The sequence below is a fragment of the Pteronotus mesoamericanus genome, unplaced genomic scaffold (assembly GCF_021234165.1).
Source record: "Pteronotus mesoamericanus isolate MK-2021 breed Mesoamerican mustached bat unplaced genomic scaffold, CSHL_Meso_final contig_27, whole genome shotgun sequence".
NCBI classification, from domain to species: domain Eukaryota; kingdom Metazoa; phylum Chordata; class Mammalia; order Chiroptera; family Mormoopidae; genus Pteronotus; species Pteronotus mesoamericanus.
In genome coordinates this window covers 24,476,085-24,504,044 of record NW_026555115.1, presented here as the reverse complement: position 1 = coordinate 24,504,044, position 27,960 = coordinate 24,476,085, and the positions used below count along the sequence as shown (strand labels likewise).

Below are 27,960 nucleotides of genomic sequence, written 5' to 3'. Positions count from 1 at the left end.
ATGGTGTATCAAAAACACACACAAAAAACTGTGATCAAAATACCTGTAATACACTCCCAGGCATTTAGAAAAATAAAGGTAATGTTAAAAAAAATTTATGGGGCAAAAGGAACTACACAGCATGCCCCTGTGGCTGTGGCTAAGGGGAGCATTTCATCCAGAGAGCTACAAGCAGGATGGAAGTAGAAAAACAACCATTCATGGGCAGAATCCAGTCCATTCATACTCTGAAATGGATATGACTCTAAAAACTGCCCAGTCTCATGCTCCAGCCCTTCTATAGCCTGCTGCTCTGCCCTTCAGCTTTATTCCCCACTCCTTTCTACTTCTGTGTGTCTACTCAAACACCCTCCACCCCAGGCCCTAATTCTCTCCACTTTCCTCCTATCCCCATCATCTGAATCACAATCTGCCATTCAAACTAGACTCATTCTTTCAGGACTAGCCCAAGTCCCTTCTTTCCCATGAAGACATTACAGACCACTTCAGCCTCCAGAGGTCTCGTTCTCTTCTGAGTTTACAAGAGCTGATGTGCCAACTGTTTGTCAAATAAACCAAAGTTGCATCATGACTGGAGCTGTGTTTTTACTTAGCTTTTGTGTCTAGGTCTTATCTGACCAAACAGGTTTCTGTAGAAAGGACCTGACAGATTATTGTGTCTCCTACACAGTACCACACAAAGTAGTGCCTTGTAGGTACATCATGATGTTGAATTTTCATTGCAATATAATAATAAAATACGAGGTCAAGAAAGTCTGTCCCCTTAGGGCAATCATCAAGTCTTGTACTTTGGTCCCAGAACAAAGTTAATATATTCAATAAAATCTGATGAATGAAGAAGAGGCTAGAACTATGAGCAACTGAGAAATGGCCAGGGTGAAGATGGGAGAAAGGGGTGGAGGAATAAAAGGTGGAAAGAAAAGATGGAAATAAAATGATAGAATTCAAAGTAGGGTCAGCAAGGGGTGCTGGTGCACATTATGCAGGGAAAAAGAGATAAGGCAAAGTGGAAGGTGAAAAGAGAGGAGGAAAGGGAGTCAAGTAAAGGAAATTGGGAGTCATCTTTCAAGAATAGAATGAGACCAAGCACAATAATTTGTTGCCTAACTCTTCAGGATAACGAGTAAGTGAGGCTTCCATCAGGGCAGTCTTGACACACAAATACACCACAGCAGACACTAGTGGGGCAAAAAGAATGATTGTCATCTCTACTGCATTTATATTGTTAATTTTGATGAGACAGAAAAGGACAAAACACTCTGAGTATTTTCAAGATTCTGACTGAATTAAAAAAAAAGGGCATATACCCCTAAAAAAAGAAGGGTCATGAAGGAGTGTCATAGATTAAAAGGAGTTTATAAATAATATAAAGGAAAACAGTTTGAAGTCTTTAAGAAAGACTTCAGGAAATTTAGATAGAAGATAGTATGAAAGAAATATAAGAACAAAAAGGAGAATCACAAGAGACATTCCTGAGGAACACAATAATTTAAAACTCAGCCAATATAAATAGACATGGGCTCAAAATACATAATGTCATCAATCCAATCCAATGTGAAAATAAAAGGGATCCTAGAAATCTGTCCCAGACATAAAGGTAGTGTCAATAAAGATGGCACAGGAGCATTTCCTATGATTTCAAAATTACTCAAGAATGATGGTGCCCATGGTGCCAGTATAGCTGGGTCACCAGGGCCACTATTCTCCTTGGGATCACTCTCCTTTCTGCCACCACATTCCAGGTGGCTTGCCACCTGACTCTTTCTCTCTCACATGGTCAGGGAGCTTGGATTACAGGACAGTGGCCTTGTGGGGGTGAAAAGAGCAGAATCTGCAGTCCTGAGGGGCAGGGTGGAGGGTGGGGAGGAAGTATGCTTGAGGGGAGGAGATGGGCAGGAGGCCAGCCCCAGGAAGAGAGCGTGAGCCCAGGCCTTGTTTTGAACAGGGTCAACTAAAAGGCAAAGCCACGACTACAGCTCTTGGCAGCCCACAGAGCCAGTGGTGTGGTAGAGAGAAGAGCAAAGGAAAATTTATCTTTCTGGGACAAAGGCACAAACCCCCAAACGACAAAAGGGAGGAGAGGGGCAGAAGTGAGCTCTTTTCTATCATTTTGTAGGCTAATATGTCATGAAAAAATCCAGTATGCTAATTCCTCTGGTTTGGATTTGGGAAATGTTTTCTGCATGGAAACAACTGTTTCTCAGTCAATTTCTAGGACATCGATGCTTATAGGCAGAAGACCAATGGCAACCTCTTCCACTTGGGTGAGCTTCTTTGCCTAAATCAAATGATGTCATTTTCCTTCTTGATACCATCCAATGGCTCTCTATCACCAAGTCTAAAGGCCTAATATGGTCCCAAGTTACCTGCCTCTCCAGATGTATCCCCACCCCACGTTCACTCTGCTCTGGCCCTGACAACTCTCTTGCTGTTTCTCGTTCCTAACTATGGCTACAAAAAAAAAAAAAAAAACACCCCACAACTTTTTGTATGGGGCTTTATTTCTGGTCTTAGAAGAAGACTTGGGTCATAGTCAGGGCCAGCCAGAGGGATGGAGAGTTAATGTCTCAGGAAGAAGCAAGCCCTCGAGTAATGACAGACTGAGATATGATGGATAAACATCTCAGCTCTCTTGCCCCAACTAACCCTAAATTCCTAGGCTTACCCTTCTCCCTTAAATCCCACAACATGGGGTAGCTCTATTTTCTGGTGTCACATTCTAGGTGGACTGTCACATGGCCCTCTCTCTCATGCATGGTCAGGGAGCACTTAAGCCTACTAAAAATGTTGTATTTGTTACTTATTTATAGTGTCTCTTTCTCAGTAGAAAGTCAACTCCAAGAATGCAGGGACCCTGTCTGAACTGCTCTACCTCCCATGCCCAAGACAGAGAGGAATGGAGCAGTGAAGAGAGCCATGGAGGGAAGGAGTCACTCTCTACTCCCAGGAGACACTCTAGGAAGAGGGAACCTGTCTTTGTTTTTTGGCAGGAACAAAAGTGGGCAGCCAAAACCTGTCACCTAGGGGGGTGGAAGCTAGGGAAAGAACTCCACTGGCATAGAGACAGAGGAGGAAGAATTTGCATGAAGGATAGGGTGCCTAATAGAGAGAGAAGAAGCAGTAACGGCCAAGGCTAGATCCAGAAAAAGGGAAGGAAACAGGTTTTGCCCATCCTATTTATTTATTTCAAAGAAAATTCCCCAAGAGGAGGAAGCTCCTAGCCACATCTACTCCCCAGCAAATATATATTCATCATTGTTAAAGTTTTTCTTTTAAAATATTATTTAATCTAAAATTAAAATATTATTTATTCATATGCAGAGCAGTTAATGCCTCGGAATTTATTTTTCAGAAATGAAAATAAACTTTACTTACTTCCTCTGAAACGACAGCTCTTCCTACTCCTCTTCCCCTAGAATAATTCTTTCCTTCTCAGCACCACCTTTAAAGCTTCACTGACTGCTTGGTGCACCAGACATGTCAATCATGGCTAGGGTAACCATGTACTAATTTGTATCCAAACGGGGACTCTTTAATTTTAATTTTTTTTATTTAAAAAATATTTTATTGTTCTTCAGTTACAATTGTTCCCCTTTCTCCTCCTTTGCTCTCCTCTGCCCTGCCTACCCGCCCTCTCCCACATTCAATCCTACCCCACCCCACCATGGTCCTTATCCATGGGTCCTTTATATACATGTTCCCTGACTTGACCCTTCTGCTCTTCCCTCATTATCCTCCTCTCCCCTCCCCTCTGGCCACTATCAGTTTGTTCTTTATTTCCATGTCTCTGGTTCCATTTTGCTTGCTGTTTGTTCTGTTGATTAAGTTCCATTTATAGGTGAGATCACATGGTATTTGTCTTTCACATCCTCGCTTATTTCACTTAGCATAATACTGTCGAGTTCCACCCATGTTGTTGCAAACGATGGGACTTCTTCCTTTCTTTTTGCTGTGTAGTATTCCACTGTGTAAATGTACCATTGTTTTTTAATCCACTCATTTACTGATGGGCATTTAGGCTGTTTCAAGCACTTGACTATTGTAAATAACGCTGCTATGAGCATTGGGGTGCATAGGTTCTTTTGAATTGGTGTTTTGGGATTCTTAGAGTATAAACCCCAGCAGTGTGATCACTAGATGAAAAGGCAGTTCCATCTTTAGTTGTTTTTTTTTTTCAGGAAATTTCATATTGTTTTCCACAGTGGCTGCACGAGTCTGCATTCCCACCAAAAGTGTGCCAGGGTTCCCTTCTCACCACAATCTCGCCAACACATGTTTGTTGATTTGTTTATGATGGCCATTTTGACCGGTGTAAGCTGTTATCTTATTGAAGTTTTAATGTGCATCTCTTTGATGGATAGTGATGTTGAACATCCTTTCATATGCCTATGGGCCCTCTGTATGTCCTCCTTGGAGAAGTGTCTGTTCAGGTCCTTTACCCATTTTTTAATTGGATTGTCTGTCTTCCTGGTGTGGAGTTGTGTGAGTTCTTTGTATATTTTGCAGATCAAACCCTTGTCCGAGGTATCATTGGCAAATATATTTTCTCATATGGTTGGCTCCCTTTTAATTTTGCTGATGTTTTCTTTAGCTGTGCAGAAGCTTTTTAACTTGATGTAGTCCCATTTGTTTATTCTTTCCTTTTTATCCCTTGCTCTAGACGACATATCAGTGAAAATATTGCTGTGTGGAATATCTGAGATTTTTCTGCCTATGTTCTCCTCTGGGCCTTTTATGGTGTCATGACTTATATTTAAGTCTGGTATCCATCTTGAGTTTATTCCAGTGTATAGTATAAGTTGGTGGTCTAGTTCATTTTTTGCATGTACCTGTCCAGATCGCCCAACACCATTTGTTGGAGAGGCTATTTTTCTTCCATTTTATGCTCCTGCCCCCTTTGTAGAATATTAATTAACCAAAGAAACATAGGTTTATTTCTGGGCTTTTATTCTGTTCCATTGATCTATATGTCTGTTCTTATGCCAGCACCAGACTGTTTTGATTACAGTGGCCTTGTAACATAGTTCGATGCCAGGCAGTGTTGTCTCCTCCTTTGTTCTTCTTTCTCAAAATTGCTGAGGCTATTCATGGTCATTTATGGTTCCATATAAATTTTTGAATTATTTGTTGTACATCTGTGAAATATGTCATTGGTATTTTAATAGAGATTGCATTTAATCTATAAATTGCTTTGGGTAGTAAGGTCATTTTAATGATGTTAATTCTTCCAATCCATGAACATGGTATATGCTTCCATTTATTTCTGTCTTCTTTAATTTCTTTCTTTAGTGTTCTGTAGTTTTCTGAGAGCAGGTCTTTTACCTCCACGGTTAGGTGTATTCCTCGGTACTTTATTTTTCTTGTTGCTATACTGAATGGGACTTTCCCCCCTAACTTCTGTTTCTGATATTTCATTATTGATGTGCAAAAATGCCTTCAATTTCTGAATATTGTCTTTGTAACAGGCTCTTTTGCCAAATTCACTTATTAGGCCAAGTAGTTTTTTGGTGAAGTCTATAGGGTTTTTTATGTACACTATCATGTCATCTGCATACAATGGCAGTTTTACTTCCTCCTTTCCAACCTGGATGCCTTTCATTTCTTTTTCTTGTCTGATTATTGTGGCTAGAACTTCCAATACTATGTTAAATAGAAGTGGTGAAAGCAGACAACCTTTTCTTGTGCCTGATCTTAGGGGGAAAGCTTTCAGTTCTTGCCTTTTGAGTATGATGTTGGCTGTAGGTTTCTCACATAGGGCCTTTATTATGTTGAGATATGCTCCCTCTACTTCCACTCTGCTGAGCGTGGTTTTTTTTTTAAATCATAAGTGGGTGCTATACTTTATCAAATGCTTTCTTAGCATCTATTGATATGATTGTATAATTTCTGTCTTTCCTTTTATGTGATGTATTATGTTTATTGATTTGTGAATATCGAACCATCCTTGCATCCGTGGGATGAATCCCACTTGTTCATGGTGGATGATCTTTTTAATGTATTGCTGGATGTGATTTGCCAATATTTTGTTGAGGACTTTAACATTTATGTTTATCAGTGATATTGGTCTGCAGTTTTATTTCTTTGTTGTGTGTTAACTGGTTTGGGGATTAGGACTATGCTGGCCTCATAAAAAGAGTTTGGGAGTCTTCCTTCATCTTGGATTTTTTGGAATAGTTTGAGAAAGATAGGGGTCAGCTCTTCCTTAAATGTTTTGTAAAATTCTCCTGTGAAACCATGTGGTCCAGGGCTTTTGTGTGCTGGGAGGTTTTTGATTACTGCTTCAATTTCACTAGCTTTTATCAGTCTATTTAGGGTTTCTGCTTCTTACTGTTTCAGTTTTGTAGGTTTATGTTTCTAGAAATTTGTCCATTTCACCCAGGTTTTCAAATTTCTGGCATGTAGTTGTTCATAGAAATTTCTTACAACCCTCTCTATTTCTGTGGTGTGGGTTGTGATTTCACCTCTTTTGTTTCTGATTTTATTTGAGTATTCTCCCTTTTTTTTCTTGATGAGTCTGCTTAAAGGTTTATTAATTTTGTTTATCTTTTCAAAGACCAGCTCCTGGATTTGTTGATCCTTTGAATTGTTCTTTTAATCTCTGTCATTCAATTCTGCTCTGATCTTGATTATTTCCTTTCTTCTACTCACTCTGGGCTTTCTTTGTTGTTGTTTCTCCAGATCTTGAAGCTGGAGAGTTAGGTCATTTATTTGAAATGTTTCTATCTTTTTTAGGTAGGCCTGTATTGCTATGAACTTCCCTCTCAGGACTGCCTTCGCTGTGTCCCATAGGTTTTGGACTATTGTGTGTTCATTTTCATTTGCTTCCAGAAACTTTTTGATTTCTTCTTTGATCTCATTATTGACCTATTCACTGTTTCATAGTGTGCTATTCAGTCTCCATGAATTTGAATGTTTTTCAGTTTTCCCTTGAGATTGGTTTCTAGTTTCAAGCTATTGTAGCCTGAGAAAATTCTTGTTATGATTTCGATTTTCCTGAATTTGTTGAGGCTTGTTTTGTGGTCTATCATGTGGCCTGTCTTTGAAAATGTTCCATGTGCATTTGAAAAGAATGTGTACTTTGCTTCTTGGGGATGAAAGGTTCTATATATGTCAGTCAAGTACATTTGATCTAATGCGTCATTCAGTTCCACAATATCCTTGTTGATGTTTTGTTTGGAAGATCTATTGTTGACAATGGGTTGTTAAAATCCCCTACTATTAGTATATTACTGCCTATATCTTTCTTGAAGTCCTCCAAGATTTTCTTTATATATTTGGGTGCTCCTATGTTGGGTGCATATAGGTTTACAATGTTTATATCTTCTTGATGGATTCTCCCTTTGAGTATTATGAAGTGTCCCTTCTGTGTCTCTTTTTATGGCTTTGTTTTGAAATCTATTTTGTCTGATACAAGTAATGAAATCTTAAATTTTTTTAAAATTCATTTCCATTTGCTTGGAATATTTCTTCCAATCCTAACTTTCAGTTTGTGTAAGTCCTTTGTTCTGAGGTGGGTTTCTTGAAGGCAGCATATGTGCATGTCATGTTTTCTTATCCATTCAGCTACCTTATGTCTTTTGATTGGAGCATTTAATCCATTTACATTTAAAGTTATTATTGATGGTACATATTCATTGTCATTTTCCCCCTTTGTATCTGTGTTCCTCTCTCTCTCACTCTTTTTCTTCATCTCCTTATGGTAGTCCCTTTAGAATGTCTTGCAATGTTGGTTTGGTGGAGGCATATTCTTTTAGCTTTCTTTTCTGAGAAACTCCTTATTTTGCCTTCCATTTTTAAATGAGAGTCTTGCTGTATAGAGTAGTCTTGGTTGCAGGCCTTAGCTTTTCATTACTTGGAATATTTCATTCCATTCCCTTCTGGCTTGTAGTGTTTCTGTTGAGAAGTCAGCTATTAGCCTTATCGGAGCGCCCCTGCATGTTACTTCCTGTTTCTCCCTTGCTACCTTTAAGAATCTTTCTTTGTCTTTGAATTATGTCATTTTAATTATGATGTGTCTTGGCATGGGCTTCCCTGAGTTCTTCTTGATTGGGACCCTCAGTGCTTCCTGGACTTGTGTGACTTTCTCTCATCAAGTTAGGGAAGTTTTCTGTCATCCCTTTTTCAAACAGAATTTCTCTCCTTTGTTCCTCTTTTCCTCCTGGTATTCCTATATAAGGATATTATTACATTTCCTGTTGTCCTGCAGCTACTTTAATCCCTTTTTGAATCTTTTTTTTCCTTTTCTTGCTCGGTCTAGGAATTTTTTCCTACCTTGTCCTTCAGCTTGCTGATTTGATCATCTTCTTCATCTAGCCTGCTTTTAATTTCTTCTATTTTGTTCTTCAATTCAGAAACTGTATTCTTCATCTCTTCCTAGATCTTATTTCTATGGTATTCCTAAGATCTTCCTAGATCTTAGTTTCTATGTTTTTTTTCATGCTGATGTAGTTCGAAGTTCCTTGTAGCTTCCCTGTAGTTCTTTGTAATTCTCACTAAGGTCATTGAGCTTCCTTGTAACTATCATTTTGAACTCATTGTCTGATAGGTTACTTACCTCTATTTCATTTAGCACTCTTTCTGGGGATTCCTCTTTTCTTTTATTGGGGATTGTTTTTTTGTCTTCCCATTTTAGGGGAGACTCTTCTTGTTTGTTTCCACTTCTCAAGAAACAAGATCTACTTTTACGCTCTGTCTTTGTCTTGTGAACTTCTATAGTAGGAGATCTGTGGGATTCAGTGGTGCAGTCTCCTTGATCTCCTGGACTTGATGCTTTTGAGGTGCCCTTTATACTGTCTATGTTGGCTTTCTGGATGTAATTGGGTTTTGATTGTTTTGGGGTCATTCTTTGGTGGCTCCTGCCCTCCAGCTGGCTAACTGAAGGTCTCTCCACTAACCATGTCTTATCTGCTATTGTGTATGTGCACTGTTTTCTATTTCTGGATCTGTCTCTGGTGATGTCAGATGGTGACACCAGCTGGCTTTAGGCAGCCTGTTCCAGACTTCCAGGGATCTACTGTCTGTGGCTGACACCCTCAGTTAATCTAGTAACTCTACACCTAGCAGTCAGGCTTAAGCGCTACATGTTGTGGCGAGTCCCTCCTAGGGGCAAGGCCATTATTTCTCCTCAGGATGCTGTTGCTCAGAGGAGAGTGCTCTGCCTCAGCAATATGGCTCCTGCAGTATGGGGGATGATTCAGCACTGGGGCCCTGGTGACTGCTCTCTCAGTTTTCTCCCCAAAAACCACCATCCCCAGTATCTCCTCAAGTGTCTCTAGTCCTCTCTGCCCCCACCTTTGCCAGAGCCCAGGGTAAGTATCTGCATGTAAAAATTTATGTGTTGGCCCTTTAAATGGCCATTTGCATCTCCAGCTCTCAGTCTCTGGCAGAGGGAAACCCTGCCACTCTTGCTCAGACAGAGCACTCCCCTCATCTGATTTCCAATTTGATAACCAGGGCCAAGACATGCGATATCCTCCAAGAGGACAAGTACCTTAATGACAGAGCCATTGCTCCTCTACTCTCCATGCAAGAATTTCCCTCTGTACATAGTTCTCAGGACGTTAACAACAGATTCAAGTATTACAAGACCGCCAATTACTGGGCACATATCCTGGGCCAGTGCTGCACTGATCCTTACACAGCACCATGGGGCAACCATGAGCTCCAGCTAACAGAAAAGAAAATAAGGTTCCAAATGATTAGAAATTTGTAGAGCTAGGAGATTCAAGATGGTGGAAGAGTGAGTGGAAGTCACACTGACCTCCTCCCAGGACGAATCTGGAATTACAACCAAATTGTGGAGAAATCACCTAGAACAAACAATTGAACAATAGCGAGAGAAGAGCCTTAAAACCTCGTACAGAGAGTGGAATTAGCTTTAGCACAACCTAACTGGTAAGGAGTGCAGTAGAAGCTTGAGAAGGTGGGTGCCTGGGCAGCAGTGCCAGAGGAATATTGAAACGGCCAGTTGGACCCCCCTGAGAATAGTGGGGTCTACACCATAAGCAGGGATCTCCAGCCTATAGCACCAGAGCCCAAAAAGCACACAGACAACAAGCCAGTTGCAAAAAGCGGTGGGGTTGCTCTCTACCAGACATGGGCGGCTGGAGATGCAAAAAGCCATTTAAATGGCCAGTGCATAAATCTGTAGTGGCAGCCACTTTCCTTGGGCTCTGGCAGAGGTGAGAGTAGAGTGGGCTTGAGTTGCCTGAGAGACTAGGGAAGGAGGCTTTTGGAAGAGGGCTGAGAGTGTGGCCGGCAGGGTCCCAGTGTTGACTCACCCCCTGTTCCATGGCTGACATCTTGCTTAGGTGAACCATGCTCCTGAGCAGCAGCAGTGTGAAAGGACAGAGGGGCCCCGCCCCCAGGAGGCTTGGCCCCACCCCAGCATTGAGCAGGCCTGGGTATTGAGTACACAGCATCATGATCAGATGCGATTCATCCCAGGGATGCAAGGATGGTTCAATACTTGCAAATCAATAAATGTTATACATCACATAAACAAAAGGAAAGACAAAGATCACATGATCATATCAATAGATGCAGAAGCAGCATTTGATAAGGTACAGCACCCATTTATGATAAAAACACTCAGCAAAGTGGGAATAAAGGAGGCATACCTCCACATAATAAAGGCTATATATGAAAAACCTATAGCCAACCTCATACTCAATGGGCAAAAACTAAAAGCTTCCCCACTAAGATCGGGAACCAGACAAGGAGGTCCACTTTCACCACTTCTATTCAACAAAGTATTGGAAGTTCTGGCCACAGAGATCAGACAAGAAAAAGAAAAAAAGGCATCCAGATTGGAAAGGAGAGAGTAAAATTGCCATTGTTTGCAGATGACATGATAGTGTACATAGAAAACCCCATAGACTCCACCAAAAACTTACTTGAATAAATAAGTGAGTTTGGTAAAACAGCAGGATAAAAAGTCAATATTCAGAAATTGAGGCATTTTTGTACACCAAAAATAAAATATCAGAAGTAGAAATCAGGAAAAAAAAATCCCATTTGCTATAACAACAGGAAAAATACAGTACCTAGGAATAAACTTAACCAGGGATGTAAAAGACCTGTACAAAGAAAACTATAAAATGCTGAAGAAATAAATTAAGGAAAACATAAATAAATGGAAGCATATACTGTGTTTATGGATTGGAAGAATTAACATCCTCAAAATATCCATACTACTCAAAACAATTTATAGATTCAACTAAATCCCTATTGGAGGGAGGAGTGGGTGGGGGAAAAGGAAAGGAAGGGGTAAGTCAGGGAACATATAGCAAGGACTCATGGACAAAGCCAAAGTGGGGAAAGATTGAGGGAGGGAGATGGGGGAGGGGGGCAGGGGAAAGTGGTGGAGGGAAGGCAGAGACAAATGTTTTTGAAAAAATAAATTAATTAATTTGAAAAATACCAATGACATATTTCACAGATATAGAACAAACATTTCAAAAATGTATATGGAACCATATATGATCCCAAATAGCTGCAGCAGTTCTGAGAAAGAAAAACCAAGGAGGAGGGATCACAATACCTGACATCAAAATATATTATATGGCCACTGTAATCAAAACAGTCTGGTACTGGCATAAGAACAGACACAGATCAATGGAACAGAATAGAGAGCCCAGAAATAAAACCATGTCTCCATGGTCAATTAATATTTGACAAAGGGGAAAGAAGCATAAAATGGAGTAAAAATAGCCTCTTCAACAAATGATGTTGGGAGAGCTGGAGAGCTACATGCAAAAAATTGAAGTTCGACCACCAACTTACATCATACACACAAAAAAACTCAAGATGGATAAAAGCCTTAAATGTAAGTAATGACACCATAAAAATCCTAAAGGAGAACATAGGCAGGAAACTCTCAGATATCCCATGTAGCAATATTTTCACTGATATGTCCCCTAGAGCAAGGGACATAAAGGAAAGAATAAACAACTGGGACTTCATCAAAATAAGAAACTTCTGCATGGCTAAAGACAAATCAACAAAATGAAAAGGGAGCCAATTGTATGGGAAAATATATTTGCCAGTGAACCTCAGACAGGGGTTTGATCTCCAAAATATATAAAGAACTTACACGTCTCCACTCCAAGAAAACAAACAATCCAATTAAAAAATGGGCAAAGAACCTGAACAGACACTTCTCCAAGGAGGACATACACAGGGCCCAGAGATATATGAAAGGATGCTCAGCATCACTAGCCATCAGAGAAATGCAAATTAAAACCACAATGAGATATCACTTCACACCTGTCTGAATGGCCATCATAAACAAATCAACAAACAAGTGTTGGTTAGGCTGTGGAGAAAAGGGAACCCTAGTACACTGTTGGAGGGAATGCAGACTGCTGCAACTACTGTGGAAAACTATGTGGAATTTACTCAGAAAGCTAAAAATGGAACTGCCTTTTGACCCAGTGATTCCACTGCTGGGATTATACCTTAAGAATCCCGAAACACCAATTCAAAAGAACCTATGCACCCCAATCTTCATAGCAGCACAACTGACAATAGCCAAGTGCTGGAAGCAACCCAAGTGCCCATCAGTAAATGAGTGGATCAAAAATCTATGGTACATTTACACAATGGAATGCTACACAGCAGAAAGAAAGAAGGAGCTACTACCCTTAGGGACAGCATGGCTGGAACTGGAGAGCATTATGCTAAGCAGAATAAGCCAGGTGGTGAAAGAGAAATACTATATGACCTTACCTATCAGTGGAACCTAACCAGCAAAGCAAGCAGGCAAGGAAAATATGACTAGCAATAGTGAAAGAAAGAAGAAATTGACAGTGATTGGCAGGGGTCCACAGGTTTAAAGTCACACACCTGATTGGTAAAAACTGGTGTTATAGGCTGAATTTTTGTTTCCTCACCCAAATCCACATTAAAGCCCTAACCCCCTAACCCCACTCCCATGACTGTATTTGAAGACAGTGCTTGTGAGATGATGATAAATGTTCAGTGAAGTCATAAGGTCAGGCCCTAATCCAATGGGCTGGTGCCTTTATAGGAAGAGGAGGGGACCCAGGAGATCTCTCTCTCTCTCTCTTTGCCACATGAGGACACAGCACAGCAAAAAGGCTGCTATCCACAAACCAGAAAGAGAGTCTTCACCAGAAACTAAACCCAATTAGACCTTGATCTTGGACTTCCAGACCCCAGAACTGTGAAAAATTAATTTCTGTTATTTAAGCCATGCAGTCTGTTCTAGCAGCCCAAGTTGACTAATACAATAATTCTTATTTGTGGGCTTCAACTCAAAGTTTCGACATTGAAAAGTGAACAATGTAGGGGAAAGAACAACACCAGAATTGGCTGAGATGAGGGCAATTCAGAGACTGACTGGGGCCACTTTCCATCTGGAATGGCCTAGTCCACAGGCACTTGAAAATCATTAAAAGGAACAAGTCACTCAGTTGAAGAATTTGGGGAAACTATCCAAACTATGCATATTCTGTTCTGTGAAACAATCTGTCCATCTATGATATAGGTAAACTGGAAAAACATTGGCCCAGGTTCCCCTTGCCACCTTCTGGAATCTTCCCTGGCTACCTTGATCCTCACAAACAGTGTCCCCTGAAACCCAGGCTAGGAGGATTGTCTTCTGAGAGAGGGGAAAATGAGCCTGACCCTCTCATTTATAAGCCATTAAAAAGGCCTGGAAGGGTCAAGAGAGCCTTGTCATACTTCTAGGGGTCTGACAAACCCCCAAGTCCTTCCAGATTTCAGGTCTTTAAGCATCAGCCAACAGCCTGAGCTGGAAATGTCCTCAAAGCGAAGTCGCTTCGGCATGTGGGGGATGAACTAGCAGCAAAAGAAACAGCTTAACTTATGGTCAGGTGTTTTGTTCCTGGAAGTTTTAAAGTGAATAGAATTTTTTTAAGTGTAAAGGGGGGAAAAAGACAAAATAATCAGTGTTAACACATTGGTGTGTTCATCGCATACAGTTTTTTGAGTTTTACAAAATTTTCTGTATCAGGCATATATTACTTTATAATGATGATAATAAATACTGTTCATTCATTCTCTAAATATTTCAGCGTCTATTGAGAGCCAGAGGTTTGCTAAATGCTGGACATACAGCAGTGAACAAGATTAAGTCCCTCACCTCCCAGAGCTTCCATTCAGTGCTGGGGGATGGGGAAACAATAGAATGTGAGTACTGGAAGAAAAATTCAGGTAGAGTAAGAAGACAGAGAGTCCTGGGGATGGGGTGGTCAGAAAGGGTATGCAAGAAGTGGACACCTGAGCAGAGACCTGAGGTTAGTGAGGGGCAAGCCAAATGAAGGGCTAGAGAAAGAGCTCTTCCTTTAGAGAGGAACTGCAGGGTGAAGGCACTGAGGCCTTGCTCTGGGGAGGGCAGAGGGCCAGCATGACCACTGTGGAGAGAGCAGGCAAGGAGTGGCAGGTGATGGTCTGAAAAGCCAGGCAGGGGCCAGACTGGGCAGGGCTTTGTAAGGGTTCTGGTCTCTGTCTCAGTGTGAGGCAGAGCCACGGGAAGGCTGGAGCAGGGTAGCAAGCTCATATGTAGTTGGACAAACACTGTCTCCTGGGATGCCCCCCTTGTTCACAGGGACCATTTTCCCCATTAGATTAAAAAGGTCCCCAGATTAACAGTTGAAGGAAACAGCCGCAAGCAGTAGATTACTGGAAGTCTCAAACAAATTGCCTATGATCAGACAGGGATGACATCTGATATCATCAGAGGCAGATCCAGAAAGTAAAAACAGCAGTCTCCTACCATGGAAGTTCACACCACAAAGTCAGGAGATCAAGACAGATCAATTTAAGAATCAGAAGCAAAAGAGAAGAGTCTCACAAATAATAGGAAGACAAAGAAACAACACCCTCCACCCCTCATCGAAGGGAAAGGAGGAATCCCCAGAAAGAGGATTGCCTCTATTTCATTTAGTTCCAGAAAGAGAACTAAATGAAATAGAGGCAAGTCAACTGTCAGACACTGAGTTCAAAACAAGGGTTCTAAGGAAGCTCAATTAACTCAGTGAGCTCAGAGAGAATTACCAAAAACTACAGGGAAACTACATGGAACTTACTGCAAACTATATCAGCATGAAAAGGGACATAGAAACTATCAATAAGAGACAAGAGGAAATGAAGAGTACAATTTCTGAATTGAAGAACACAGTGGAAGGAATCAAAAGCAGGCTCGATGAAGCAGAGGATCGAATCAGCGAGCTGGAGGGTGAGGTAGAAAGAAGCTCCCAGAAAGAGCAAGAAAATGAAGAAAGACTCAAAAAGCACAAAGAGGCGTTGAGGAAAGTGCAGGACAACCTGAAACGTAGGAATATCGGTATAATAGGGATTCCAGAAGAAGCAGAGAAGCAAGGGATAGAGAACCTGTTTGAAAAAGTAGTGATGGAAAACTTCCCTCATTTGAGGAGAGAAAAAGTCACACAAGTCCAGGAAGCACAGAGTGTCCCATTCCAGAGGAGCTCAATGAGGCCCACTCCAAGACACATTATCATTAACATGACAAATATTAAAGACAAAGAGAGAATCCTAAAGCCAGCAAGTTAGAAGGAGGTAGTAACATATAAAGGAGCCCTGATACAGCTAGCAGCAGACTTCTCAACAGAAACACTGTAAGCCAGAAGGGATTGGCAATAAATATTCCAAGTCATGAAAAGCAAAGGCCTGCAACCAAGACTGCTCTACCCAGCAAGGCTCTCAATTAAAATGAAGCCAAAATAACGAGTTTTCTAGACAAAAGAAGGCTAAAAGAATACAGGTCCACCAAACCAGCATTGCAAGATATGCTAAAGGGACTGCTGAAAGAAGATGAAGAAAAAGAATCTATGAATACCCACTTCCTTTCACAGTTGCCAATACTTGATATTACCAATAGTTTTTAATATGTATTAATCTGATTGTGACAATGATGTGTTATTTTAATTGTTACTTTATTATTTGTTGAAACTAAACCTGTTTTCGTACATTTCTTGTCTATTTCTATTATTTTTAAAAAGCTTTCAATGACTTTTTGGTATTCTTTATCCATTTTTTGATTAAATGTTTGTAGAATTTTTTTCCTTAAAAAAAAAACAAACAAAAAATCAAAACAAAGCATTAACCCTTTTATAGATGTGTTGCAAATATTTTCCTAGTCTATTACTTGTCCTTTAACTTTTTTTATATGTATAATACTATACAGTCTTAAATGTTTAATATAGCCATATTGTCAATATTTTACTTTATAGCTTCTGGGTTTGAATATTTTACTTCAGGGTAAGAAAAATATTATTTTGTATTTTCTCCTAAAATTCCTTAGATTCTACATATTGATTTTTAACTCACTTGAATATTTCTTGTATAATGCATGAAATAAGGCTCTATATTTGTTTTATTTCAAGAAATAGTGGTCCATGCACCTTATTGGTTGAATAAGCCTAATTTTCCCCATTGATTTGAAATATCAACTTAAGTATATATTACATTGTTAGACAGATATATACATTTGTCTCTAGAATGCTCATTATATTTAATTGATTTACTTGATTATTTCTGTGCTGGTGTCATGTTGGTTTAATTGCTGAGACTTTATAAGGGTTTTAAATTTTTTAATATTTTATAATTAACTTTGACATTTAAAAAAATAAAATCAATCTGCATGAAAGAAAGAAAGAAAGAGAGAGAGAGAGAGAGAGATGGAACTCCTACCTTTTGCCACAGCATGGATGGAACTGGAGAATATTATGCTAAGTGAAATAAGCCAGTTGATGAAAGACAAATACCATAGGATCTCACCTATAAGTGGACTCTATTCAACAAAATACACTAATGAACAAAATAAACCACAGGCATGGAAACATGGAGGAGACTGAAAGTGACCAGAGGGGAGGGGGAAAGAGGACAATGGTGGAAAGAAGGAGAAGGGACTAGACAAAGAACATGTATGAATGGCCCATGGACATGGACAACAGAGTGGGAATTGATTGTGGGAGTGGGGTAGGATGGGTGGAGGGGGGTAAAGGGGGAAAAATTGAGACAACTGTAATAGAATAAACATGATTTATAAATTTTAAAAAATAAAAAGGTCCTGAGTTCCGGGATGGATGTGCCTTCTCCTGTGGGTTCCTTCCAGGATATGGCTGGAGCAGGAGCTGCAGGCCTTGGTGAGGCAGATGGTCCCCACCAGGGCTCTCACCTCCTGGGACTCACCTTCCACTGTCAGCTCCACTGTCACCTGGCGGGCACCACTACCATTGGTAGCTTCACAGGTATACTTTCCCATGTCCTCCTCACGGATGGCCTGAATCACAAGGCTGAAACTCCCGCGGATACCACAATCCAACAGGAAGCGACCTCCACTGGTGATGGGTTGCCCATTTCTGTGCCACGTCACACGGGGCTCTGGGTAACCCCGGACCTTTAAGAAAAAGAAGAAGGGTGAGAGATTATATTTAAGGAGTATTTCCCGTCTGCCAGGTACTGTTCTGAGTCCTTTACGTGTGTTAACTCATTTAATCATCATAACAACCCTTGAAACAGATACTATTTTCATCTTGGCCTTCGAAATGAGGAAACAGGCCCAGAGAGTTTGGGTGGATTTTCCAATGTCTTGAAGGTAGAAAGTACCAGAGTCAGGCACCCTGGCTCCAGAGCCCACTTCACAAGTGACTCTTGAGTCTGGCTGCATATTAGGATCAGCCACAGGAGCTTTGAAAACTGCAAGTGCCCAGGCCTTACATTAGACCAATTAAATCAGAATCCCAAGGGTTGGGGATGAGCACGGGGAGTCTAGACCAGTGCTTCCCACTCTAACATGCAAACGAACCACTTGATAAAATGCAGAGTCTGCTTCTATAGGTCTTGGGTGGGACCTGAGATTCTGTAGTTCAAACAAGCTCTCAGATGATGCTCATGCTGCTGGTCACCAGAACTCACCTTGAGGAGCAAGGTTCTAGGCCTGAGTTGTCCAGTATGACAGCCCCTAGCCACACAGGGTGAAGGAGCACTTGAAATGCGGCTTATCCTAACTGTGTTGCACTGTAAGCATAAATTATACACTGGGTTTTGCAGACTTTAGTATTTAAAAAAAAGTAAAAAAAATCTCAATAATTTAAAAATATTGATCATTTGTTGAAAATACAGTATTTTTAACATGTTAGGTTAAATAAAATATACAGTTAAAATTAATTTCACCTGTTTCTTTTTATTTTTTAATGTGGCTACTAGAAAAGTTATTACTACATAAGTGCCTTGCCTGGTGTTTCTATTGGGCAGTGCTGCTGTAGACAGCTGCCTTTCTTTAATAGTAGGAAACGCCTAAACCTCTGTTGAGTCTAAGAATTTTAAGTAAGTACTTTTCTAAGTACTTGATGCATCTGAGCCTCATTGTGACTTGTTCAGAGAGGATATTTCCCCAAAGAGAGGGAAATAGGGATAAATTTCAAGAAAAAAAAATCACTTTGGGTTTCATTGAAAGATATTTCCCCCAGGGCCTCAAACTCCTGAAACTGATCAGATGCTTCAGAATGGATTGATCTTCGGAGGAGCAGGGCTCAGACTGGCCAATCGATCCATACACAGCCTGGGACCCAGAACTGGGGGATTTTAGTACTGAAAATGCACAGATGTTACAGAAACCTCTTGAGAAAGACAATGTTTTCATTACAAAACATGATAGCAATAGCTTTCATCCATGTATCCACACCAAGACAAGAGAGAATACAGATGAAGCAAAACCAAAATTCACTGGATGACCCCAGATGGAATTCACAGTGAAAGTCTTCAGTGACCTATAGCAACAATCCTCCTCACATCCCCATTAAGGACAGAGGAGATGCCATACAGCATGTGGGAGAAAGGGGACGGAGAGGTGGCCTGTGCATGCATGCTTGGGCATCCTAACACAGTTAACTCCCTAAGTAGCTAAGGAAGAAATAACTGAAGTAAAAGCAGCAGTCATTATCTTAGCACTGTGCTTGCTTCCCTTCCCAGGTGTCCAGCCCCCAATGCATCCCTAGACTCATTTGTTAGTAGCCAGGATGTAGATCTCTTCCTAGGAAAGGAGTCCTAGAATCACAGGTGAAATCCCCAAAGGAAACAATCCCCTCTGCTGTTATTCTGCCATCCTTTCTGTGCCGTTTTGTGAATCTCACAAGGCCCACCTCCCATTCTCACTTATCTGTAGTCAAGCCTCAGTGGGAAAACAAAAACAAAACTCCAAATCATTATTACACATCTTATTTATAATTTCTGGAATAAAACAAACAAACAAACAAAAATCTCTTTCCTATCAAAATCTAAACTATACTTAGGACAGAGACTGACTGTCTCTGAGGGAATGCTTATTCTGAAGTCACTTCCTCCAGGAGCAGACAGCAGAGTCCAAAGCCACTGCAGCCTCACCAAGGCACTTGTGTCCCATCTCAGGTGACAGGGACCACATTTAATGTTCACATCTATTATAATACGAAACAAAGTACTAACGATGGTTGTCTCTGGACGTCTCCTCCTTTCCTTTTATTTAACTATTATTCTCTGATATTCCTGTGAACAACATACCTGAATTTTGTAAAACAGAAAAATAAGTTAAATGAAAATGTGTTCCTTCTATATTAGTGTGTCTACATAATGAATGTATGGCACAAACATTCACTAATTTGTGGAGGCCCTCAAAGTACTTAAATGTAGCAATGTAAATAAAAACACTGCACAAATAAACATTATGCATGTTTGGAGGTGACAAATGCCATGTACCTATATTAAAAATTGTGCAATCCTGTGGCACTATGTTGGCACAAACGTTCATCCAAAGAAATATCAGACAATAATTATTCTGTTAAAGCATGATTCTTCTCTGTTAAAGCATATTTTCAGAAAACAACTAAGGAAAAGAAACTCTTTCCAATAGAAGGAAGCCTTTGGAGAGATTGGTCATGTAGTGAATTTGCAAATCATCATCTTCTCCACCGCATTAGGCTGGGCAAGCCTAGCCTCCAGAAGATGATCACCCAGTCTTCTGTGAGCTTCAGAGAAAGGGAGTGTAGAGCACTGTAATTGGGCACAGATAAATCATTAACTGTACCAAAGGCGTCCTCGGCATTCCATTAGCAAGTACTCTGGCCCCCTGCAGCAGTGCCAGCTCTGGTGGCCCATCAGTCCCTGAGGCATCAATGATTAACTGGGGACATTGCAAGTGTTCCAGAACTCAGGGACACAGCTCCCTCTTTCCCTTTCAATTTTCTTCTCATTTACAACCTCCTCCCCCAAAATTTACTTCTGAAATATCCTGTTAAAAATAAATACTTAGGGGTTTTTAAATATCTTGAAACTGGCACCCCTTAGAAAGCTGCAGTTTGCAATGGGACTTTTGCACACCTTGTACCTGAAGCGAAGGCAGGAATTTATGTAACCTTGCTCTGTTCCAAGGTTCGAATGATTTGCAGCTCCACTTCTAATCCTTCCAATATGGGCAAAACTTGTTCAACCACTACTTACATTTTATAAAAATTATTCAGCTTCAAGCAAACCCATTTTTACTATCTGTCCACTCTCCTGGGCTCCTGGGTGGGGAAGGAAGAGAAGCCTGGGCCCACATCTTTGGGATGCATGAGAACAGCCCTGCCCGCCCTGGGTGCCTTACCTGCCTCCATCACAGGCCTTCAGCCAAGAAGCCGCAGCTGGTATTTTAACAGCCAGGTCCAAGACTACACTAAAACCCCATTGATACTTTAGTTTTCAGGGGGCCTCCACACAGAGAATCTTATTTGATTCTTGGAACACTGTGAGGAAGGTGTCTTGGATTGGGCTCCCCAGAAGCAGAACCTGAAGTAGGGACTTGGGGAACCCTATCTGCAAACCCTTCACCAATAATGCAGCTGGAAATGGATGTACCCGCCTGGTTAAGAGGTTTGGGTGGGATCCCAGCAGCATCTGTGACAGCACACAAAGCCAACCATAGTATTAAGCCCAGAGAGGTGAGAAAAGAGGCCTGGGGACGTGGATGATATGCCAGTGATCTCACACGAGCAGATTACTGGGCAGGTCGGAACCACAGTATTGGTCTCCAAGTTAACTGGTTGTGTCTCTGTTCCTCATTGTAAATTCATGTTTTGGGTGGGATAACTACTGTGGAATCCAAAGCATTGAGAGGTGTCTCTCTCTAATATTTCCTAAATCTCTTCTCAGTTAAAGCAATATCTGCTCCCCACTTTTATGATATGGCCATGCCATAAGCAAGTCTTGTGCTATTGTCTCAGAGTAACTGGACAGCACTATAGACTGAATATGTTCCTCCAAAATTCACATGTTGAAACCTAACGCCCAGTGTGTTGGTATTAGGAAGCATTAGGATGGAACTTTCAGGAGGTGATTAGAACTTGAGGGTGGAAACTTCATGAATGGGACTGATGCCCTTATAAATAAAAGGGACCCCGGAAATCTCCCTTACCCTCTTCTACTCTGTGCAGACACAGTGAGAAGACAGTCATCTGTGAACCAGGAAGTAGGACCATTCCAGACATTGAATCTGCTGGTGCTTTGATCTTGGACTTTTCAGCCTTCAGAACTAAAAGAAATAAATTTCTGTTGTTTAAGCCACCCAGTCTATGGTCTTTGGAGGGACACGTTCAGTCTATAGTGCTGTCCAATTACTCTGAGAAAATAGCCCAAGACTTGCTTATGGCATGGCCATATCGTAAAAATGGGGAGCAGATACTGCTTTAACTGAGAAGAGATTTACAGTCTATTAAAGATAAACACTTATCAATGCTTTGGGTTCTACAGGATTTGTCCCACCAAATGATCTAAGATAGAAAGGATTGGTGTTGTGCGTGTGCCCAAGACACCCCTAGGAGAGTCAGTGTGGTACAGAATGGGGCCAGGGCTTGAGTTCTGGAGTCTAGTGTGGCTTCCCAGCCTCTTCAGGCAAAGGTCTCTCCCATTTCTGAAGCAGTCTGATTCTAAACAGTGACCCACTTACTTCTGGGGAAGATTCTTTCCTCTCCCTCCGGTCTCCTCTGGGTCCAGCCCACAGCCTTAGTTCCCTCTAATCTTCCATATGCAAAAACCAAGTGACCACAAGCAAAAATGCTCATGAACGTGAAGAGGCAGCCCTGACTTTTCACCATAATGAATTTTTGGAAATGGCTCCAGAGAGGGTCATTCTAAGGAGAATCATGTTTGCCACAGTAACCACATTTAACTGGAGATTGTGTTCTTGAACAAAAGCCCAGGATCAAATAAATCAAGGGCATACTGACAACTTGTCATAAAAAATAAAGATATAGTAACCATAACCCCTATAATAATTTAGAATATTAAAACTGTGCTCCAGCTCTATAAAATGTCCTCAAAAACCTTTATGGCCTCAAAAGGCCTTTAAAAGGAATGGGGTCTTGTGCTGTGTGTGTTGGATGGTGAGGAGAAAGCTGGGAGGCAGACAGGCAGCTGCTCGCTGCTAAGTTACATCTACCTGTCATACTTAAGGGACAGTTAGTGAGAACCTGGCGCTTTTTTTTTAAACTTTTGACAGCTTCTTACTGAAAGACCATAACATAAAAGCAAGCTGGGGAAGGGGGGATTCAAAAAGGTGGGGACCCTCCTCCAGATCAGAACCTGGTGCTGTCTTGGGGTTTTCTTAATGACTAAAAGTGAAATATCCTGAAGGGTACTAAACCTCCTGATATTTCTCTGACATGCGTAAAGGGCTTTCAGCCAATTCCAAATTGCCCAGGACAGGCTACCAGAGCCTGAGCCTAGAACTAGTGGCAGGTTCTCTGTCTCCACAACCTCTGCAAGACTCAGAGAAACACATCTGCCTTCTCCTAAGCTTGGTGAAGGGGGTAAAGAGGGTGATTTTACTGTTTTTGATAATTTCCTACATGCCTTTTGTTTCTGGGTGAGCTTGTCCCTGCATGCACACTGCAAGCTCACACAGCTGCAGTGCATGGCTGGGCAGCAGTGGCAACTGAGACTCTGCCCATGTCAGGATGGAGGGAGACCAGAAGGAGAGAACGCAGGATTGGGCCAAGGCTGGGGTGAGAACAGGCTGCCCTCCAGGACACTGGGGAGTTGAGAAGCTACACAAAGAAAATGTCAGCAGTGAGCCGAGAAGTCCTAAGGGCCGGGAATAACAGACTCAGGGGTTGTCAATAAGTGTTTGAATCTTGTTGAATAATTGAATCCATGCTGGAAAAGGCTGAGCCTGGAGGACTGGACGCAAAGGAAGCCTGTCTCCCCCAAGCGAGACAAAACTGAGTCTGCAACATGACTGTCTTCAAGCTTATAATTGCCTGCCTGTCTGTAGCACATGACTCTCAACTTCTTCCCCTGTTTCAAGGCAGCTTCTTCTATAATATACAAATTCTATGATAAATGACTAGAACAGAGCTGGTCATTTAAAAATTGAAAAATTATAGGAAATAAACCAGTGGCACTGTGAAACTAGTTGCCAAAGAATCCTCAGCCCCATCTCTGAGTATAAACTCACCCAAATAGTAAACAACATGGAAGCACAGAGTTAAAACACTAATGACCCCAACAAATTAGATCACACACACAAAAATGCCTGTAAAACTTACATCTTGGATACAGTAGGAGAGTGAAGAGTGAGCCATGGGCATGACATGACCAAGCTTAGGGTCTGTGTCTGTGTCAGCACTTGGCACATGGCCCATTGGACAGCAGGAACTTAATTAAGGCTTTGAATAATCCTGTTGCCAACTGTCAAAAACCTTAACTGAACCCACAGAATCCATCAAGAATAGATCATACCAGCTAAAAACAGCAATTAGTGAGAGGCTTAAACTGCTGGATGCTCCCTGTCCCTAGTCCAGCTTGCGAAACAATGAGGACAAAAGTGGTTCCATGAAAAATAAAATCAGAATGTTGAGAACTATTCCCCAAACTGGCCCAGCAAATGCCACATGGGTCCTCAGGGACAGATGCTGCAAGTCTCTCTCTCTGTGATCAGCCACTCGCACTCTCCAGCGTGAGTTTTCTTTCCATACAGTCCAAGACGCAGACGCGCCCTGAGAACTTCTGGTTTCTCCCATTGAGAGCAGCAGGCAGGTTATAGCTTGGCATTACACTTTGGGCTATGCTTTAGGCTTCTTTGAATCTCTCAAAAACAAAAACAGATTTATTTCCTTTTATCTAGATCAAGCTTATCAATGCATGCAAATTTTTAAATTCCTTTTTAAAGATACAAGCACATAAAAGCTTTTGAAGCAACCCAACAAAGAAACAGTATTCTAAGTGTAATTGGGAACCTCTCAGACATTTTTTTAGTTCCTCCAAATTCATAGTTTTCATATAAAAACGAGCGCCCTTCTGTTCGAACCCCCAGTCCCTGTGGGATTCCTGCCTCACCGGAAACCTCTCTATACAAAGTCCTCGGTTCTTGCTTCACTCCCACTCATGAAGGCTTCCAAGAACACAGCCTCTACAGCTGGTAAGATGGGCCAGGGAGCTCACTCTCCTGTTTCTGCTACGAAGTTGAAATACACGTTCAAATATATTGAAATATTAATAAGAGGCATGTGGCATCATAGAGGCTTAACACATTAGTGCTGTGGGGTTATTTTTCTTTTGCTCAGGATCTTCTGCCTACCTTTCCCAGTGTAAGTTACACACCCTCCTCTGAGGAACAGCCCCATCTTCCTCTAAACACCACAGTGATTCTGGTGGGGTACGGTCATGTCAGCTGCCCCCTGGACAAGGTACTTGGGTTCCAAAAATGAGCAGATGATCCAAGGCAGTCAATCATTGATCACTCTTCCCCGAAATTTTAAATTAGAATAAAGGGAGACTAAACCCTCTTTTCCTCAGGACCCCGAGCTGGAAAGACATAAGCCTGAAGCTGTCTGTAGCCATCTTCTCCCATCTCTGCCCCCACTCCATTTTCTTATCCCCACCCAAGAAGAAGAAGCTACCTACAAAATAAGATGTCAAATACACAGTGGAGAAGAGATGGAGGCACTGCCTGATGGAGCTGTGGTGGACTTCATATCTACTCAGTTACATGAGGCAACACATCTCTATTGTTTACACCAGATAGAAGCTGGTTTCTCTCACTTTCAAATAAATGTAGCAAATTCAGGAAGGTATATGGTCTCTAGAATGAGATTTTGTGTGTAGATCCTGGCCGCAGTGATCACTGGTTGCCTGACCTTGCCAAGTTACTTAACTGGTCCTCACTTGACAACTGCAATGACTCTAAGATGGGATGATACCAATATTCACTTCCATGGAAAAGTTTATGATTGAATGGGATAGCACATGTACAATAATAGCACACTAATAAATTCTAAAGGTTACATTTGTCTCTTCTCCAAAATCAGTAACTCTGTAAAATCAGGTACCCTAGAATCCATTCAGCTCCCAGTTTTGTTAACAGCCTGAAACTGTGCCTTAAGAAATATCAGTACGTATGAGCTTCTAGGCTTCCTGAATCTCATGCAACTCATGTTCTTATAGAAACTTCAAGGCATCACACTCTGATAAAAACTGAACACTTTGAGAACAACTTCTGCCTTGGCTGAACTGGTTTATTATTTTTTATTTAAAGAATAAACCCCATTACAAAAGCGATCATTTTTATGTGACAACACAAAGCACATCCTAAAGGAAATATCCAGTCTGTTGTTTGGACTGTACCATCATTCCACTCCTATAACACCATGTGTACCTTTGATACAAAGCCCATCCCCTTGATTTCTGCCTCACTGACTAATGCAGCCATGGAATTTCAAGGGCATGAGTGAGTGTTGGGAAAGAAATAAATCTGGGGCAATAAATCTGGAGTTCCTAGCCAGTCGTGGTTGGACCTGGAGAGAGAGAGACATACCTCACTGGCAGAAGGGGGGGAGCAGAGGGCTCCTCCCCAGACAATGCACAGACCATTTGGCAATGCTTCCTTGCCTCTCAAACAGCAGATCCCAGGTGTTGCAAGCTCTGAAACCGGCCACAGATTGTACTGGGGAGGCCCTGTACTATGAGGACTCACTGGGAATATAAAATAAGTCTGTTTAAAAGCAGAGGTGGGCAAAAGTAACCCAAGGGTCCTAACAATCCAGGAACATCTCAACTTGGCCCCCTTGTCTTAAATACTGATTTTTGGTCTGAAGAAGGCTTCCCTCTGACCCAGTACCTGCTCCACATGGATATCTCCCTACAAAGCATACATTCTGCTGAGATTCTCCCAGGTGGCAGGCTGTGAGGGAGGGGGCGTGAACAGGCAGGGCTTTGGAAGTAGGACCCTTCATGCAGCCTGAGTGTCTCTCGGATGCTGTCAAAAAATACCTGGCACAAGGGGCAGAAAGCAGTTATGTGAGTTTTCTGCTTTATGGCAGAATGATCTCCCCAGACCCTACCTGCCCAAAGGCATCCTGATCTGTGTAAAGAATCACAGCAGACAAGGAGTCAAAAGCTGCAGTTTGTGCAATGTCAGTGTCTGCCTGCCCACCTGGCTGAAAAGCACAATGAAACATGATTTCTTAAATTGCTTTTATTCTCACCAAGGCAATACATATATACATGGTCAATTGGTACTGTAAATGACAACAACAACAAAAACAGGACTCTGTTCTACCCACCCCACCTCCGGCTTCTAACTCTTGAGGTGATCATCTTCAACTTTTTTAGCCATTTCATCTGGTATTTTCTTCCATATTTCTAAATCAGAATCTTTCACAACTACTGTTTTATTTACTTTAATTTTAGACATTTCTTTTTTAAAAAGATTTTATTTCTTTATTTTTAGAGGGGAAGGGAGGAAGCAGGAAGAGAGACACATCAGTTGCCTCTTCCACACCCCCAGCTGGGGGCCTGGATCGCAACCCAGGCATGTGCCCTGACTGGATCAAACCTGTGATGTTTTGGCTCGCAGGCTGGTGCTTAATCCACTGAGCCACACCAACCAGGGCTAGATATTATTTCTTAATTCTCTGCATAGAATATGAGCTTTTAGCCCCCAAATCTCCCTCCACATAAACCCTTTCCCTATTCCCAATAATTGCATCATAATTTTGATGTCAATGTGTTAGTGTTTGCTTCATTTTAACTTTGTTTACTGAGAAGCTGCAGAGTATATAACAGTTAAACTTCTTGAACTTTTCATTTTTCATGGAGTTAATGAAGATCATGCTTTGTGGCTTGCTTGGTTTTTTTAAGGACCTCAACTTCTCAAGAGAACTATAAAATTCTTCTCAGCAATGGCCAAATGCATCATATGATGAATTCATCAGTGGCTTTTTTTCCTCCTTTGGAGATATTCCTGAAGCATTTTATTATCCTTCTCCACTCTAAACTGGATGCTTTCTAGGCTCAATGCCAGAACTTTCTTTCGTCATCCTCTTGGACTTCTTGGTGTATGCCACCATTTTGGTTGAACATCTCTCCTCCTCCAGTGCTTTCTAAGAATGAATGAAGGCTAAAATTTTTAAATCTGGCATTTCTGGAAGTGTCGATATCCTACCTTTGCACCCAACTTAGTTTGTCTAAGCATAGAATTATAGATGGAAAATCCTTTATTTTCTTCAGACATTTGAAGGCAGTGTTTGTGGCATACAATTTTGCTGTTAAGAGGTATAATGACATGCTGGCCATGTGCTGCTCTGCCCTGGGTGTGTGTGTGTGTATGTGTGTGTGTGTGTGTTTCTTTCAAACTTTTAGAATCTTCTCTTCCTTCCTGACAGTCTAAAATTTAATGATGATTTGCCTTGGTGTTGGTCCTTGTTCACTCATTGTGTTAGACCCTTGGAAACAGGTCTTTTCATTATTGGCATTGCCTATCTTTCAAGCTTGAGTTTTTGTGTTCAGACGATTTTTTCTGCACTGCTTTTTTTTTCTTTTCTTTTTTATTATGTTCTCTTTGTAGAACTCCTCTGAGTTGGATATTATTCGCCCTACTAGACTCACCCTCTACATTTCTTTCCTCACTTATTTTCCACCTTCATCTTTTTCTTCTTTCCA

General features: G+C 41.3%; 1 protein-coding gene across 2 annotated transcripts in view; it reads right to left on the bottom strand.

Moving 5' to 3' along the window:
- Nucleotides 1-27,960, bottom strand: part of MYLK (myosin light chain kinase) — a 182,890-nt gene that overhangs the window by 127,671 nt on the left and 27,259 nt on the right. For both annotated transcript variants that reach the window (XM_054575200.1, XM_054575201.1), the window contains exon 2: nt 17,200-17,407. In XM_054575200.1, the coding sequence (XP_054431175.1) occupies nt 17,200-17,407 (208 nt within the window). The remainder of the gene's footprint in view (nt 1-17,199; nt 17,408-27,960) is intronic.